This window comes from Erpetoichthys calabaricus, chromosome 10 (genome assembly GCF_900747795.2).
Source record: "Erpetoichthys calabaricus chromosome 10, fErpCal1.3, whole genome shotgun sequence".
Taxonomy (NCBI): Eukaryota; Metazoa; Chordata; class Cladistia; order Polypteriformes; family Polypteridae; genus Erpetoichthys; species Erpetoichthys calabaricus.
The window spans coordinates 91,897,862-91,914,369 of NC_041403.2; the positions used below are offsets into that span (position 1 = coordinate 91,897,862).

At 36.8% G+C, this 16,508-nt stretch overlaps 1 protein-coding gene across 1 annotated transcript in view; it reads left to right on the top strand.

Annotated features, from left to right (window-relative positions):
• dnmt3bb.1 (DNA (cytosine-5-)-methyltransferase 3 beta, duplicate b.1) overlaps window positions 1–16,508 on the top strand; it is a 191,566-nt gene that overhangs the window by 157,964 nt on the left and 17,094 nt on the right. The window contains exons 17-18 of the mRNA XM_051933299.1: window positions 1,417–1,507; window positions 4,485–4,633. Of these exons, the coding sequence (XP_051789259.1) occupies window positions 1,417–1,507; window positions 4,485–4,633 (240 nt within the window). The remainder of the gene's footprint in view (window positions 1–1,416; window positions 1,508–4,484; window positions 4,634–16,508) is intronic.

Genomic DNA, 16,508 nt, shown 5'->3' on the forward strand with positions numbered 1-16,508 from the left:
TTCATAACATTCATCCTCTACTCTCCTATCTCCGTTTATGGCTGGGCTGGATCTGTAATGAACTCAGAATTAAGTAATCTGAAATGCCATATACTAGATTTCTGTGTTCTTCACTGATGGGTGACTTCCTTGGGGTAAATTAATCTGCACCTGATCACAGCATATATACAGTAAAAATGTGATCCTGACAACATTCTTAAAAAACATGCTACCAGAAAAAAAGATTTGCTGTGCTCTTGTCTTCCAAAATTTATCTTCTCTATTCGTCATATTCTTGGATGCCAAATATAGAACGCTTCAAAGCCATGTTGGATCACTGTCTTCCTTGAGGATAAGTTGTTTGATGTTTGTTGGATGTACCATAAGATAACATTTAGCACCTTTAAGACTCCATGCTGTGGCATGTAGCCACTTGTATGTTCAAACATGGAAATTTTACTTGATACTAATAACTCCAAATTGTAGCCTGTTCTGAAATAATAACTAACCATGGTTTTCAAACTACTTCTTCCTCACATAATATGCCTTGTTTCTTGTTTTTCAAGCAACATGGACCACTTCAGCTGGTACAACATTTCTTTGTCAAAAAGTCTACATTCGTTTTACTTTAATGTAGATTATATGGAAAATTCAAATGGCTGTTATAAACACTGTGCTCTGTAGATGTATTAGGTTAAAAATTAGTACAAAATAGACAAGAAAATCTACTACTGAGCTTTTCCAAATGCAGAATAAGAGAAGGAGAAAACAATCACCTAAGTAAACAAGATCAGTTAGAGGTAAAATGACTGATTGACTAATTGTGAAAAGCTACCGGATAAGGCCTGTAATTTTTAAAAACATCAGTTATGCTTTTCAATAGAGAAATCTTCAAAGATTTCCTGTAGCTTGTAATTTCAGGTCATAGCACTCATTTAAAAATTAAAATTTCCAGTTTGTTAGACTTGATTGTTGTCACCAACGGACAGTTTAGTAAACTGGTGTTAAAGCAAATTATACTGGATATCCAGTTAAATCAGTTATACAGCATAACTATTTAATACGTGAACATGTTTGTGTTTTACTGCAACGATCTGTCTTTTTCATTCTTATTCTTTTATGTGCAAGATCATGAGAGTAAAAGTCTTTCTCACAGGCAGTATGTCTGGAATTGCATAATACCACAACAGGATATTGTCTGAATGTAGAATTCTTGTGTTGAAAAATAATTCTTTATTTTACTGCATACTGTAATGTGTTATTTTTTTGTTCTCATAATCTCATTTCATATTAAAGCTGAATGTTTTATTATAAGGGTTTTCTTTTGTCACAAAGGGGCAAACTAACAAAGCATTTTCTTGAGTATATGTTTATTCTTTCTAAAATTAAAAATTTCTGAAAATATTTTGTCTTTCTTCTATATTTACTGCATTATAGGTTGAGGAATGGGGCCCATTTGACTTGGTGATTGGAGGTAGTCCATGCAATGACCTCTCTATTGTAAATCCAGCTAGAAAGGGTCTGTATGGTAAGAACTGATTCATTTCTTCAGTAAGAAGTTTGCATAATGCTTTAAAAAGAAAGCTAAAACCTACCCAACCAATGTTCTAATGTATATAAATGAGGTACTTCAGGTCTACTTTGCCTCTTCATAGTTGTTTTGAAGCTATTTTAGTACCACTTTAACCTCATAATCAAATTACATGGTCACTTTTACACCACAATCACAACATTGCCATTATGCTCCTGTTTTATCTCATTAGATAACCGATTCAGAAATATTAAGTTTATCACTGCAGAGCCTGTCCAAAATGTTGTGCAACTTAACATGCATTTGTAAAATTGAAAACCAAATAAAGTCCAAACAATGTAAAAAGTATACCATTTCGTACAGACTGCATTGCGTCCTATGTTTCTAATTTGAGTCTTTCCCTCCCTATGAGGCCAGACAAGAAAACTATTGCCAGACAGACAGGTCTTGCAACCTGAACACTAGTGTTAGCATTTGTTCTGGCAAACTCAAACCCAATATCTAGTGGCAGGACCAGCTGAGTTTTAATGTGTGTTTCAGGAATATCGCTTGAGTTCTATTCAGACATCTTGCAGTTTGTTTCTAGCACAACAGTCATCAATGAGAAGTAAAAGTGCTGTGAAAATCCCATATATCCATTATATTTTGTAACCCTCTCTAAAGAAGTTTATCAAGCAAAACCAGGCAGAATGCATATCTCATTGAATATAGAAAGAGAAAGTAATTTTTCTATACCTACTGCAAATCTCTAACTTTAAAAATCTATTTTTACATCATTCTTCTTACCATGCTACCATAAAAGTTTACATAGGATTGTACTAGATAAAATAAGGACAACGTTTTTTCAGTAAACCTTTTACTTTAAAGGTTTTGTATTGCTTTAAAAAACAGTGCTAATAAATCCTACTTCATATCTGTTTAACAACAAGTTTCCTGCAGAAGTCTGAGTTGCATAGTCAAGTGACAAAATATTTAGATAGTCTGTGTATTGAGTAAACTAGAGAACTAGAGGCCATTTCACATTACAACTACATTGTTGGTTGCAAAGTACTTTCTGTCAGCCCTTGTGAAAAGGTGTTAGCTTACATTAGTTGGGATCCCTGATTAGAGAGATTAATTTGGGTCCTCCCAAGTAACCGATACATCTTATACAGCTTCACTGTTCTTTTTTACATTGTTCACACATAAATTACATTATACAAAAGGGTAAAAACATTAATGCATCATTTATTTACGTTGTAATAAAAAAACAATAAATCTAGTGTTGTTTTTATTGTTACTTGCTCAATAGGCATTTTATGACATTTCATTAAACCTTGTTTCCGTAAAATGAAAGAATGATCATTAGATTTTATGCTTTTTCTGAATCTATTAAGTAGTGAGGTCTTAGCATAAAAAGCCGAATAATCTAAAATGAATGAAAAATAAAATGTTCGTAAGTTATCATTAACCTTAGTAAACAGTACATTTCAACACATCTTGTACAAAGAGTCAGACTGATATGCTTACTATTGATTTTGACATATGTGTCAAAATAAAATGTCTTGTAGGTTTTTGATTAAGATTTGTCATGTAGAGAATAGTTTGTCAAACTTCTACTCAACATTTCCTTAAAATAGAACTGGCACCATTTTCAAGATGTGAAACATTCATCGAGTAACAAAAGTGATGTATTCCGAAGAAATAGATCACTACTTGCATCAGGCCAGACACAAGCTTTATAAACGGCTGTTTATTCTAAAATATTGAAACAAACAGGGAATGGCACATACAGTAAATTAAAAAGAATAAAGGTAATGGGAATAAAACCTTAGTAGAGGCCTTACTAGATGTGACTACCTTCTAACTGCCACACCAAAGCACATTTCTTTCTCGCTTCTAACTTTCTCTTTATCATTCAGGCCTAATCTCACTTCCTTTTGCCTATAAGCTTTTTTTTCTGTGTTTTTTCTTCAGTCTCACATAAGGCTCTGGATTTATCCAGCTTTAAACCCTTTACTATGGCCACTTCTGAGCTCACAATAAGTGGAGTCCTGCTTTGGTTGCAGTGACATTAAATTAATACAGTGTATAGTGACCTTCCCTGTTGTTTTATTTTATTAGCCCTGCATAGTCTTTAAAGAGCTGTCTTCAAGATAGTTTCCAGAGGGAAGTGTGTACTACTTACAGTTCCCAACACTGTTCTTCTTTTACTGCTGATCTCACTATTTCATTAAGATGTTTCTTTTGTGTTTTCACCCAGCCTTGCCTTATCTTAAAGGTGTTATTTTTAGTAAAACAATAGCATTGATAATATATTAGTGATTTATTTAAGGTGTTGTGATTGTTAACTTTTATTAATGGGTATTACAAATTACTTAGGTGTTATTAGTACAAAGCCTAAATTGAAAAGTGGCTTTTATGTTACATCAGTGGTCACTACTTACACAGCAAAAATTGCATTCCTTATTCTTGTTAAATCAGTTTTTTCATTGTTATCCTTACATTTTCAGTTACAAACTTATTTCAATGCCTTATTAGTTACCTTTGAACCACATCAAGAAATGAATTACAGTGTTGACAAGTTCTTAATTACCAGTAATCCAGTCAGTCATCATCCAACTCGCTATATCCTAACACAGGGTCACGGGGGTCTGCTGGAGCCAATCTCAGCCAGCACAGGGCGCAAGGCAGGAAGAAATCCCGGGCAGGGCGCCAGCCCACCACAGGACACACACACACACACCCGGGACAATTTAGGATCGCCAATGCATCTAACCTGCGTGTCTTTGGACTGTGGGAAGAAACCCATGCAGACACGGAAGCGAACCCAGGTCTCTTTACTGCGAGGCAGCAGTGCTATCACTGCGCCACCATGTCACCAGTAATCCAATTAACCATATATAATATGTAACACCAATATAATGTTCATTGCTTAACTGATTTGAAATTACTGTTATGCACTAATTTACTTTCATCTCTTTTTTTCTCCCAGAAGGAACAGGTCGTCTTTTCTTTGAATTTTACCGGTTACTAAGTGCTGCTAAACCAAAAGAAGGAGAGGACAGACCATTCTTTTGGATGTTTGAAAATGTAGTGGCTATGGGAGTCAATGATAAAAGGGATATTTCACGTTTTTTAGAAGTGAGTGTTTACTTGCTATAGAATAAATGTATATATGGTTATTTTTCTGAGATTCATAATTTTTCTGGTTGAAAATCAGGTGTAATTCAATATTATTGTCATGTGTATGTAGTATAATAGTGTTCTTATTTGTGTATCTCCTGCAGACTAGTGACAGAGTTTCTATAGAAAAAACAGACAAAAAAGGTAAAACCAAGCACCCATAAGGTCCATAAATGACAGGAACATATTATTTAGCTCATGTATTAAGATCTCCAGGGAGGGTAAATACAGAAAGAAGCGTAAGGGAAAAAGTCCATCCATCCATTTTCCAACCCGCTGAATCCGAACACAGGGTCACGGGGGTCTGCTGGAGCCAATCCCAGCCAACACAGGGCACAAGGCAGGAAACAATCCCGGGCAGGGTGCCAACCCACCGCAGGACACACACAAACACACCCACACACCAAGCACTCACTAGGGCCAATTTAGAAACGCCAATCCACCTAACCTGCATGTCTTTGGACTGTGGGAGGAAACCGGAGCGCCCGGAGGAAACCCACGCAGACACGGGGAGAACAAGCAAACTCCACGCAGGGAGGACCCGGGAATCGAACCCAGGTCCCCAGATCTCCCAACTGTGAGGCAGCAGCGCTACCCACTGCGCCACCGTGCCGCCCCTAAGGGAAAAAGTGAACAACAAAAAGCAACATCACGTTTCTTCTTCTCTGAGCCTTACTACACAAAGGTAGGCTGCCTAGGCCTCCCTGCAACTTTCTCCTCACTTCCTGACCTTATAACACTAAATTGGCCTTCTCCTCTTCCTCCTTGCCGCCATTCCTTTTCCAACTGCATCTCATATGACTAAAGAGATGGGTGCACTTAAGGGACTTCTGTTAGGATTACTTAAGGGACCTACCAGAACCCTACAGAAATTACAACTTCCTGGAGCCTCAGCAGATATTTTATTTTGGCAGCCAGATAAGGGTATCCTAACCAAAAGGTATACTGCCCTGTTGTATCCTTCATCCCCATGCTCCTTCTCACAACATATATAGTACATTATATAATACATAGCTGGATTACCCTGCATTACCCGGGCTATTCATAGTTGAAATATGAAACAAAATACTGTATTAATTTTGATTTGATTAGAATATTATATTATGATATGATTATTATATTATTTGATATATATATATATTTATATATATATATTTTTATTTTATATATATTTTGTATTTATATATTTTATCTTTATATATAAAACTTTACGGTGACTGACTGACTAATAGATCTATGCACAGCCTAAACTGCTGGAGCTAGAAATGTGAAATTTGGACAGTAGATAACTTTTGTGACATAGGCACCCACTAAGAAGGGATTTTTTGAAATTCAACCCCTGAGGGGGTGAAAAGGTGTTTCTTTTTTCCCTTCTGAGAAGAGGTTACTACTGATGGTTGCGATATAGACAAAGCGTGATCAGAATGCTGATTTGTGGAAGAAGAGGAAGACGATGGAAACGTCGGGATATCTTTTTGGCAACAATAACAGAATTAGCTTTAGATACATGTGAAGTTTTTATTTCAGAGCTAATTGAATTATGTGGAAGATGGTTGAGAGGTTGTGTGTAAACCGTAATCGTCTCAGAGTACAACGTTCAACACCTGATTTTACATAAAGAATGCCATTACGTTAAACCTCAGGAAAAATGAATAGTTGGCCTGCAGCTTGTAACTCACATAGACCACCAAAAGTTGACGGCTGCAACATATCAGCGTAATATTCAGTTGATGTGGAGTAGTTTTCACCATTACTGTCATGAGACATAATTGAAAATTCCATCCAGTTGTCTACTACATACCTAATGATTTCCTCATGTACTTCCATTGCCATTTCTTGGGTACTGTACATTAAAAAAGACAGATTCCAAAATAAGCAAGCCCTGTCTCCTATAATGGGAACGACAACATTGCATATCATTTCCCCATTAACATTCAAAATTTCATAAGCCATTGTGTTATAGTGAAATAAATAATACTTGTGGGACAAAATAGGAGCTGTAATAATATATTTTTTAAAAGCGTGTGTGATCTGAGAGAAAGGAGGTTGAAATGCTAAAATCATTATATTATGAGGATATTGAATAGAATAAACAAATAGGGATATCTATTTGTGATATTGATTGTGATTTCTATATATGATAGGAATATCTATTTGATAAGTGTTTAAAAACAAAAATATTGCACTAAAAAGTACAGTTTTACAAATTAAAAGATAGAACCGAAAGTACTATTGAATGCGCAGACGTGTTGCCTAGACAGACAAATGTCGCATTTATAATGAAGCGGCCAGCGCTGTGCTGCTGCTTATATACTCAGCAGCGATGGTGCTTATGCAGTATGAATGATACGACTATTATTTTGTTATAATTCTTAGTAGCTAATAATTACACAGTTGGTGTGCATGTTAAAAAGAATAAAGAAATGTTTTTAATGTAGAAGCATGTATTTATTTAAGTATTAAAATATGTGTTTATTTTTATATATTGAAGAGTCTGTATACTAATTCTTGTGTATCTCAGTCAAGTAGTTTCTGATATAAGGGTATTGGTTTAAAAATGTTTAACCCTCCTTTTCACCATACAAATCTCCACACCCCGTTTATTACCCCTGCAGGGGTTGACTTTCAAAAAATCCAAAGATACATGTTTTTTTTTATTGAAGTGTTTGTATACCAATTTTTGTGTTTCTCAGTTAAGTAGTTTCTGATATATGGGTGTTACTTTAAATAAAATTTAACCTCCTTTTTCACCCCCTCAGGAGTTGAATTTTGAAAAATCCCTTCTTAGTGGGTGACTATGTCACAATAGGTATCTAACTGTCCAAATTTCACTTTTCTAGCTCCAGCGGATTAGGCTGTGCATTGATCTATTAGTCAGTCAGTCACCGGACAGTTTTATAAATAAAAATAGTGACTAGTGGTGCAAAAGCAAATGGTCTTGTTTCATTTTCCTAAATTAAGGAAGGATAAAAGTGAATGTACAGGATAGCTGAGGTCTTTACTAGTATACTTTATCATTCAAAAACAGCTGTTCTGGACAAACAGGACCTGTGTATCTGTAATCATTTATAGCACATTCACTACCCTTTCTAGTGCTTTGTGATCCTGAGCTGAGCAGGCAGGTGAAATTCTAAGATGTTATATAGTTTTAGCGCTTTGAGTACTAAGAAAAGTGCTATATAAATGTAATGAATTATTATTATTATTAGTCAGTGAGGATGGACTTCACTGTGCACCTCTAGAAGTTGGTTAGTACTGAGGAACATGTTGTCAGCAAACTAAATAGTGTGGTCTGCCTTCTGCTTCCCAAAGTTTATGACTAGCCCCTTGGTTTTGGCGACATTGAGAAAGAGGGAAATGACTGTCCTTTCACCACTTTGTCAGAAGGTAAAACTTTTTCTGTAAGCAGTCTTATCAATAGTTGTGATCAGGTCTACAAAGGCGATGTCATCAGAAAAGGTACTGATGTTGTTGGAGCTGAGTTTGGTTATGTAGCCTTGGTTGAATAAGGAGTATAATGGCTGCTCAACACACTAATTTAGGATCAGCATACTGGAACTGATGCAGCGAGTCTACTCATGATAGGGTCTACCATTTAGCAAATTCAAATCCAGTTTCAGTGAGTCTGTGTCAAAAGTAGGCTATAGGAGCTTGGTGATTAGCTTTGAAGGTAGAACAGTGTTAAATGCTAAACTATAGTCTGCAAACAAGACTCTGATTTTGCTGTTTTTATTATACGGTGGCAGTGTAGTTATGAAATGCAAGGGATATTCCACCCACTTTTTGAGCTTTTGTGATGATATTCCAAATTTGAGATCCAAACTATCTGTCGCAACACCAGTCTTTCAGAGTACTTTATCACAATGGGCATGAGTATCACTAGTCTGTAATAATTAAGACAGTCCTCTTTTGTTTTTGTAGCAAAGAAATACTTGTCAGGGTGGCACAGTGCTGTAGTGCTAGTGCTGCTGTCTCACAAGAGTATGAAGTTTGTATGTTCTCCTCTGTAGGTTTCCTCTGGCTGCTACAGTTCCCTCCCATAGTTCAAAGGCATGGGGGATTGGTGATTAACAATGCAAAATAGGCTCTGTGTATGTATGTTCACCCTGTGTATGGCTAGCACCCTGTTCAGGGATTATTTATGTGTTCTGCCCAAAGCTTGCTGAGTTAGGCTGTAGCTTCTCTGCAACCATGTCTGGAAAAATCGTTGGAGAATGATTTGATAGGTAATTGTTGTCTTTTGAAGCAGATTTTCTTAATGAGATGTTAAATATAGCATTGTAAACATAGCAAATTGGTTGCTACAAGTTTTTAAAACCTGTCCTAAAATTCCGTCTGGAGTGGAGGCCATTTTGCAACTTTCTGAAGGGTAAGGATACTTAACATAAATGGTAATTCTAACATAAAAATTGTTATTTTAAATAAAGATATAATTGTTTATTACCACTATCTTAGTAAATTGAGAATATACTAGTCGTATTAAAAGGATTCTAGTAAGGGAGTACTATCTTTGTTCTGAATGAAAATAATTATTCAGTCATTGCAGCCTGCTCACAGCTATGGTAAAAGCAATAAGGCATTATGTTAGCAGCACTCAAAATGATGTCTAGAGCAGTGAAAAACCTTATGGTGAAAGCATAGATGTATTAACCACATCCCTTAAATGAATGTGTGGCACAGGTACAGGGAATAAACATTTTAGCTAGGAAGAGCAGTATGGGTAATCTTAAATAATGCTTAACTATTAAGCATATACACTTTATATACATAGTGACATATGGTGTAGTTTAGCTCAGCCATGTATCTGAGTATTTTTTTTGCTTTGTTAAATATTGTAAAATCATGTACATATGTGAGATTATCAGTAAATCACAAAAAATATCACTATCATAAAAAAACAAGGTTACTTGTAGCGTCCCAATATCACATCAACAACTATGTTCCAAACAAAATGATTTTCCTAAGGTCTATGAAACTCTTGTATTATTTAGCAATGCAGAGTAGTCAAGTCAAGTCAACTTTATTTATAAAGCACTTTACATACAACAGCCGCTGACCAAAGTGCTGAACATAGGCTAAAATAAATTTTAAACAAAAACAAAATAATAAATAAGTAAAATAAAATACAATAAATGAAACTAATTAAAACATAGTAAAAACAACTAAACAGAGTTAAAACAGAGTAAAATCAACTGCTCACACAGGATCAAACGCCAAACCAAAGAGGTAAGTCTTAAGAGCAGAGTTAAAAATGGGCAGTGAGGAGGCTTGTCTAATGTGGATTGGCATTGAATTCCAGAGCCTTGGAGCCACAACGGAAAAAGCCCTATCCCCCCTGAGCTTTCGCTGAGTCCTAGGCACATCCAGAAGCAGCTGACCAACTGATCTGAGTGAGCGGGAAGGAGAGTACATATGCAGCAGCTCAGCGAGGTAGGGTGGAGCAAGCCCATTTAAGGACTTAAAAACAAATAAAAGAATCTTAAAATGAACTCTAAACTGAACAGGCAGCCAGTGCAGTGAGGATAACACAGGTGTAATGTGCTCATTTTTTCACGTGCCAGTTAAAAGGCGTGCAGCAGCATTTTGCACCAGCTGGAGCCGAGACAGGGTGGACTGGCTAACACCAACATACAACGAATTATAATAGTCCAACCGGGTTGTAATGAAGGCGTGGATTACTGTTGTAAATTGATCTTTGGAAAGAATGTTTTTTATCTTCGCCAAACGTCTTAGCTGAAAAAAACAAGATTTCACCACCGCGCTGATCTGACCGTCCAGTCTAAAATCCTCATCTATCCTAAAACCCAAATTTGTAATAACAGGTGTACCATATTGTGCAAGGGGACCCAAATCCACAGGAGCAGAAGTAGAAATAGACCCACTGGTGCCCCCAGGACCAAAAACTTTAACCTCTGTCTTATTTTCATTAAAATTTAAGAAGTTTACTGCCATCCAAGCTTTCACCTCTTCTAGGCACATAACCAAAGTTTGTATGGAGTAAGCATCCTTGCGTTTGAGGGGTACATAAACCTGAGTATCGTCTGCATAACAATGGAAAGCAATTTTATGCTTTCTAAGAATAGAGCCAAGAGGCAGGAGATACAAAGAAAATAGCAGAGGACCAAGTATGGAGCCTTGTGGAACCCCACATGATAGTGAAGCAGAGGAGGATCTAAATTCATCTAGCCTCACTAAAAAAGTTCTTTGAGTCAAGTACGATTTAAACCACGCCAAGGCAGTACCACGAATGCGCACACAATGCTCCAGACGAGATAATAAAATACTATGATCTATAGTATCAAAAGCAGCTGTTAAATCGAGCAGAACTAAAATCACATAATCCCCTGAGTCTGTTGCCAAAAGGATGTCATTAAAAACCTTCAGTAATGCGGTTTCAGTACTGTGAAGCGGCTTAAAACCAGATTGAAACACTTCGAGCACATCACTTTCATCTAAAAAGGCTTTCAATTGAATATACACACTTCTCTCCAAAATTTTAGACAGAAATGATAGGTTCTGCAAAGTCTACCGTAGGCTGACTTACATGATAAATGCCACAACCAAGTCTAAGACAAGCTCCTTGCTGCCCCATATATATATACCTGAGTCTATCCTCCAAATCATTGTTTTGTGTGACCTGCTTGTGAGCAGGAAATTTGTTCCATGTTGTTCAGCCAGGTTATATATATAGCACGAAGGAGTTCAGTGTTCTGTGCTTACACACCTAGTGCTCTGACAGATTCAGGTCAACAAAACAGTTGCTGAGAGACTGGTGAAACACAACAGACAAATTTAATAATTGATATCCGTAAAAAATAAAGAAAAACAAGAAGGATCACTGAAAAGGGGTTCCTCTGAAAAGGGAACACTTTCAAATTGAAACTAACATTTAGGGCTTTTTATACATTTAAAGTTACACAGGCTTGGTATTTAAAATTATATTAGTTCCATAGAGATCTGTCTTGTTTTTGTTGGTGGATGTTGAAACTACAGCTGAAATAAATATGTCCCATTCTTTATAATGACAAACAATTCTAGAGTACAGGCATGAATGCTTCTTGGACACTTCTTTAATTAGATCTGCTCGTAAGTGGTCAGTGAGGTAAGAAAACCAGAAAAAAGTCCATGCTAATTTATATTGTTCCTATAAATATTGAAACTAATTCTTTTACTCTCTGAGCTCCTTCTCAGCTTGCTTCCACTGGACTTTAACAGACCCCTTCCTGGTCATTTGAATTATATACTGCCTGAAGTAGGCAGAGAAGCACACAAATGCAAGTAGTCTATTCCCCTAAACTCCAGATGAGAAAAATAAACCATTGCCTTTTTTAAAGTGTTTTCTAATGTTTGGCTTATGCACACACACTTATGTATTTGGTAAAGTCTGTTAACGTACATACTATTGTGTATTTCTTAATGCAGGATTTAAAACAATATTACACTGTCGTTGCCAACAAGTAATCAATCAGGGTTGGCACTCCCACTTTGTCTGTCTCAGTCTGTTATTTGAGCCCCTCCCCACTGAGATGGATGAGATGGTATGCAAACACAACAATGTAACTGTGTTACATCTATCTTACAAGTTACTGTATATAGTTAGATAAGGTTATTAGACAGGTTTTAAATCTTTTGCTTTTTTTTTTCATCTTAGTGTTTCTTATATATTTTTTCAATTGTTACTTCAGTTCTTTCCTGGTATTTCAACATCTAGTTGTCTCCAGACTTAATGTTGTTACCTTTAATTACTCATCTTGTGGTCTGTTTCTTAAATGATTTAACTTGCCATTTGCTTTTAGTATGGGATAATGCTCATACTTTCCCTGTCATAGTAGGGCATGTCATTTTAGGGACACTGTTGGTAGCTTTTCTCTGCCTAGCTTCCTAATCTTCACAGCTTTCTAATCTTATTTGTACAGTGGAGACCAGAACTGCTCATAGTACTCCAGAGGTGGTCTCAGTTGTATGTTTCTGTCGATGACATGGAGTCAGAAACATGGAAAAAGGATGTGTAAGGCATCACAAATTACCATAAAGAGGGCCAAAAAGATTGTTATCCTGCCAAGAAGAGTCTCACTTTAAAGCAGCCACCTACTTCCTGCTGGTTTCAGTCTACACAATACTAAAAAAAGAGAAGAGCTGGCTTTAAAAGTTCAAACTTCAAGAAATGTCCCAAAAATATATAATAATGTCTAACAAGAGAAAGAATTGTCAGACCCTTCCTTGAAGAGACAAAGTATCTTAATAAATGAAGAATATTTAATCACAAAGTAGAAAATATAACAAAAATGTCCAAAAGTGCAAAAATGAGTTACCTGAAAGGCAATCCAGAGCAACCAAGCCCAAGTACACAATCTAATATAATAATAATAATAATAATACATTTTATTTATATAGCACCTTTCCCATGCTCAAACATCTAAAGACAAAGCAGATTGAGCCATTGGCTGTTCACTTTCAAAATGTATCAGAGATAAAGGGAATTAACCCTAGAAGGATTTGAGCAGAAAATATCATTGTATGCTGATGACACAGTGCAGTAGCAGCATTTCAAAAGGTATCTGGACTCAAAATTAATTTAAATAAAAGTTCTTTTTCCAGTGAACTCTCTAGCATACAATAATATTCTGGACACCTTCCTATTTATTTTACCAGTTCCGTTTAAATACCTAGGTGTAAACATCACAAGTAAATATAAAGATCTTTTTCAACAAAATTTTGCAATCTGCATGGGAAACATTAAACAAGATGTGAACAGGTGGTCCACCCTCCATCTCACATTATCAGGGAGAATCAATACTGTCCTTCCTAGGCTTCTTTTTTATTTCAGAGTATCCCTATATACATTAACAAATCATTCTTTAAAAAAATTAGACTCAATTACAACCTTGTTTATTTGGAATTCAAAACATCTACACATCCATAGGGTGACTCTACAACGACCTAAAGCAGAATGGGGCATTGCACTACCTAACTTTAATTTTTTTTACTGGGCAGCTAATATACAAGCTATAAGGACCTGGAAATCAACACCAAATGATGAACGTGCACAAGCCTGGTCTGCAATAGAAATAAAATCTTGCTGTATTTCTTTATATGCCCTGTTTTGTGCCTCAGTAAATACAAGTTATCGTCAATATACTAATAATTCAATTGTCCATCGCTCATTCAGAATATGGAACCAATGCTGGAAGCACTTTAAGACAGCAAAGCTCTTGTACATTGCACCTTTACATGATAATCACCTTTTTCTACCCTGTTAAACCTACAAAATATTTAATGTTTGGAAAATGTCCAGGATTAAATCACAGATATTTATATATAAATAATGTCTTTGCATCTTATAGATGTAAAGGACATGAAGATATGGAACAAGATGATCCGCTGTGGTGACCCCTAATGGGAGCAGCCAAAAGAAGAAGAAGTCTTTGCATGTTATGAATAATTACGCTTCAAATTGATCTTCCCAAGCAGGGATGAAGAAATGAGAAGACAACCACCCGGCATGTGTGATTAAGCGGCAGAAAGACCACCTCCTGGCAGGGCCAACTGCATAGGAACAGGAACAGAATGCCTAGGCAGGACAAATGGACCAACAACTGGAGATACATGTTGATCAGCAGGGAGAAAAATTTGTGATCCAGGGAACAAGGCCTATTCACTCCAGGGTGGATCAGTCACCACAGCATCTGACAAGACTGGGGGTGAAAGCTTAATAGACAAAGCAAGCAGGACAAGGGTGGATGAGTCAAAAGAGATGGAAGCCATGAGTGAAGAGGGTGGTTGTATAACACTTGAAAGCACAAGTATTTAACGTGTTAAGTCCACAAGAAAAAAACAACTGATACTGGAGTAGGAGTCTCAAAAAACACAGTAGTTCCCCTTCCTTCCTGGCCCTGCTGCACTACTTTCCCTGGATGCTGAAAAAACTTTTGATTACATGAATTGACAATTCTTATGGCAAGTGACCAAATGGGCTTCGATCCAAGTTTTATAAATCTGTTGAAAATTCTTCACTCATCCCTTCTGCAGTTCTCTTCTCTAATTCAAAAAATCTCATGTCTTTCTCCATTAGTAGGGGAGCTAGGCAAGGCTGTCCTTTGTCTCTATTACTCTTCAAATTATTTTTTGAAGCGCTCACAACTGCCATCTGTAATTCCCAGCTTCTAACTCCTATTACAATTTCAAATTCCAGTCATATAATATCCTTATATGCTAACAACATCCTTCTCTACCTAGGTAATACCCCGACTGACATCCCTGCATGCTAGAACTGTTCTGTTTCAAAGCCCTGTCTGGTTACAAAATTAATTGGTCCAAGTCGTCTCTCTTGCCCCTTAATCATATGTGCAAATATATATTTTTTTAAATATATATTTTTTTTAAAGATTTTTAAGCACAAATATAGTTAATTACACCATAGAATACACAGTAATAGTAAATTAATGTAAAAACATTGAATAACACTGACACAAACACCCAGGCTCCCTGCTCAGCAGCACGCAAGCCCTCTCTCTCTCTCTCTCTCTCTCTCTCTCTCTCTCTCTCTCTCTCTCTCTCAGCAGCACATGAGCCCCCTCTCTCTCTGTACCATTGCAGCAGTTCGCGCTATAGCCTTACAACCCGATCGCTGTATAAACACTTTTTTTAAATGAGTTTTAAGCACAGGGGGAATAAAAAGGAGCATTTGAACAAATCCGAACTTCATTTAAAAGCCAACCAAGAAAGTAACATTACAGGAGTTCACGCTAATAGCATTACAACCCGATCGCTGTAAACACTCTTTTTAAATGAGTTTTAAGCACAGGGGGAAAAAAAGGAACATTTGAACAAATCCAAACTTTTTTAAAAGCCAACCAAGAAAGTAACATTGCAGGAGTTCACGCTAATAGCATTACAACCCGTTTGCTGTAAACACTCTTTTTAAATGAGTTTTAAGCACAGGGAAAAAAAATGAACATTTGAAAAAAGAGAAAAGTAACATTGCAACACTTTCTTCTCACCACTCTTCACTTGCTTAGAAGCCATGGTTAACTGCAAAAGCACGCAAAATACTGTAGAGCACAAAGAGTTAACAGGTAAAGCACGCACGTCTGACTGAGAACAATGAACAGGGAGAGGCTGAACACATGCTTAAATACAGTAATCGGCACGTACGAACTGGAAGGGAAATGAAATAGAGCACAAAGAGTTCACAGCGAAAGCACGCACATCTGACCGAGAACAATGCAACACGTGCGGAAATCATCGGCGCGCACAAACTGAAAGGGAAACTGGCTTGTTCGTATACTGAGTGTGTGGTTGTGAACCGAGGCAAAAGTTTGGCAAACGTTTTGGTCGTAAACCGAGTTGTACTTGTACCGAGACGTTCGTGAACCGAGGTTCCACTTTATCATACAATAACCTTCGCTGCATCTTCACAGATGCAAAAGCCTCCATAAACACCTGGTCCAAACTCAACCTCTCTTTTCAATCTCATTTGGCCATTATCAAAATGAATATTGTACCCTCGGTTCAACTTCATTAACTTCATGCTGCCACTTCCACCTCCTACTAAATATTGGTCCGAAGTTAGGTCACTGATATCAAGGTTCCTCTGGAATGGCAAGAGACCAAACCTTAAACATTCAACCCTGATATAGAAAGGTTGAGTGCAGGTGTTGCACTGCCTGACCTAGAACTATACCATTGGTCTTTCACCCTCCACCCTATTTTGTCATGGCTGTGTCCCCCCTTCATACCCCTCCATGGCTCCCTATAGAATCTTTCCTTGCTTTCCCACTTTGTCTTCCGGGTGCTGTGTTTACCTCCTTGAAGTCTAAAGCCAACAAAATTT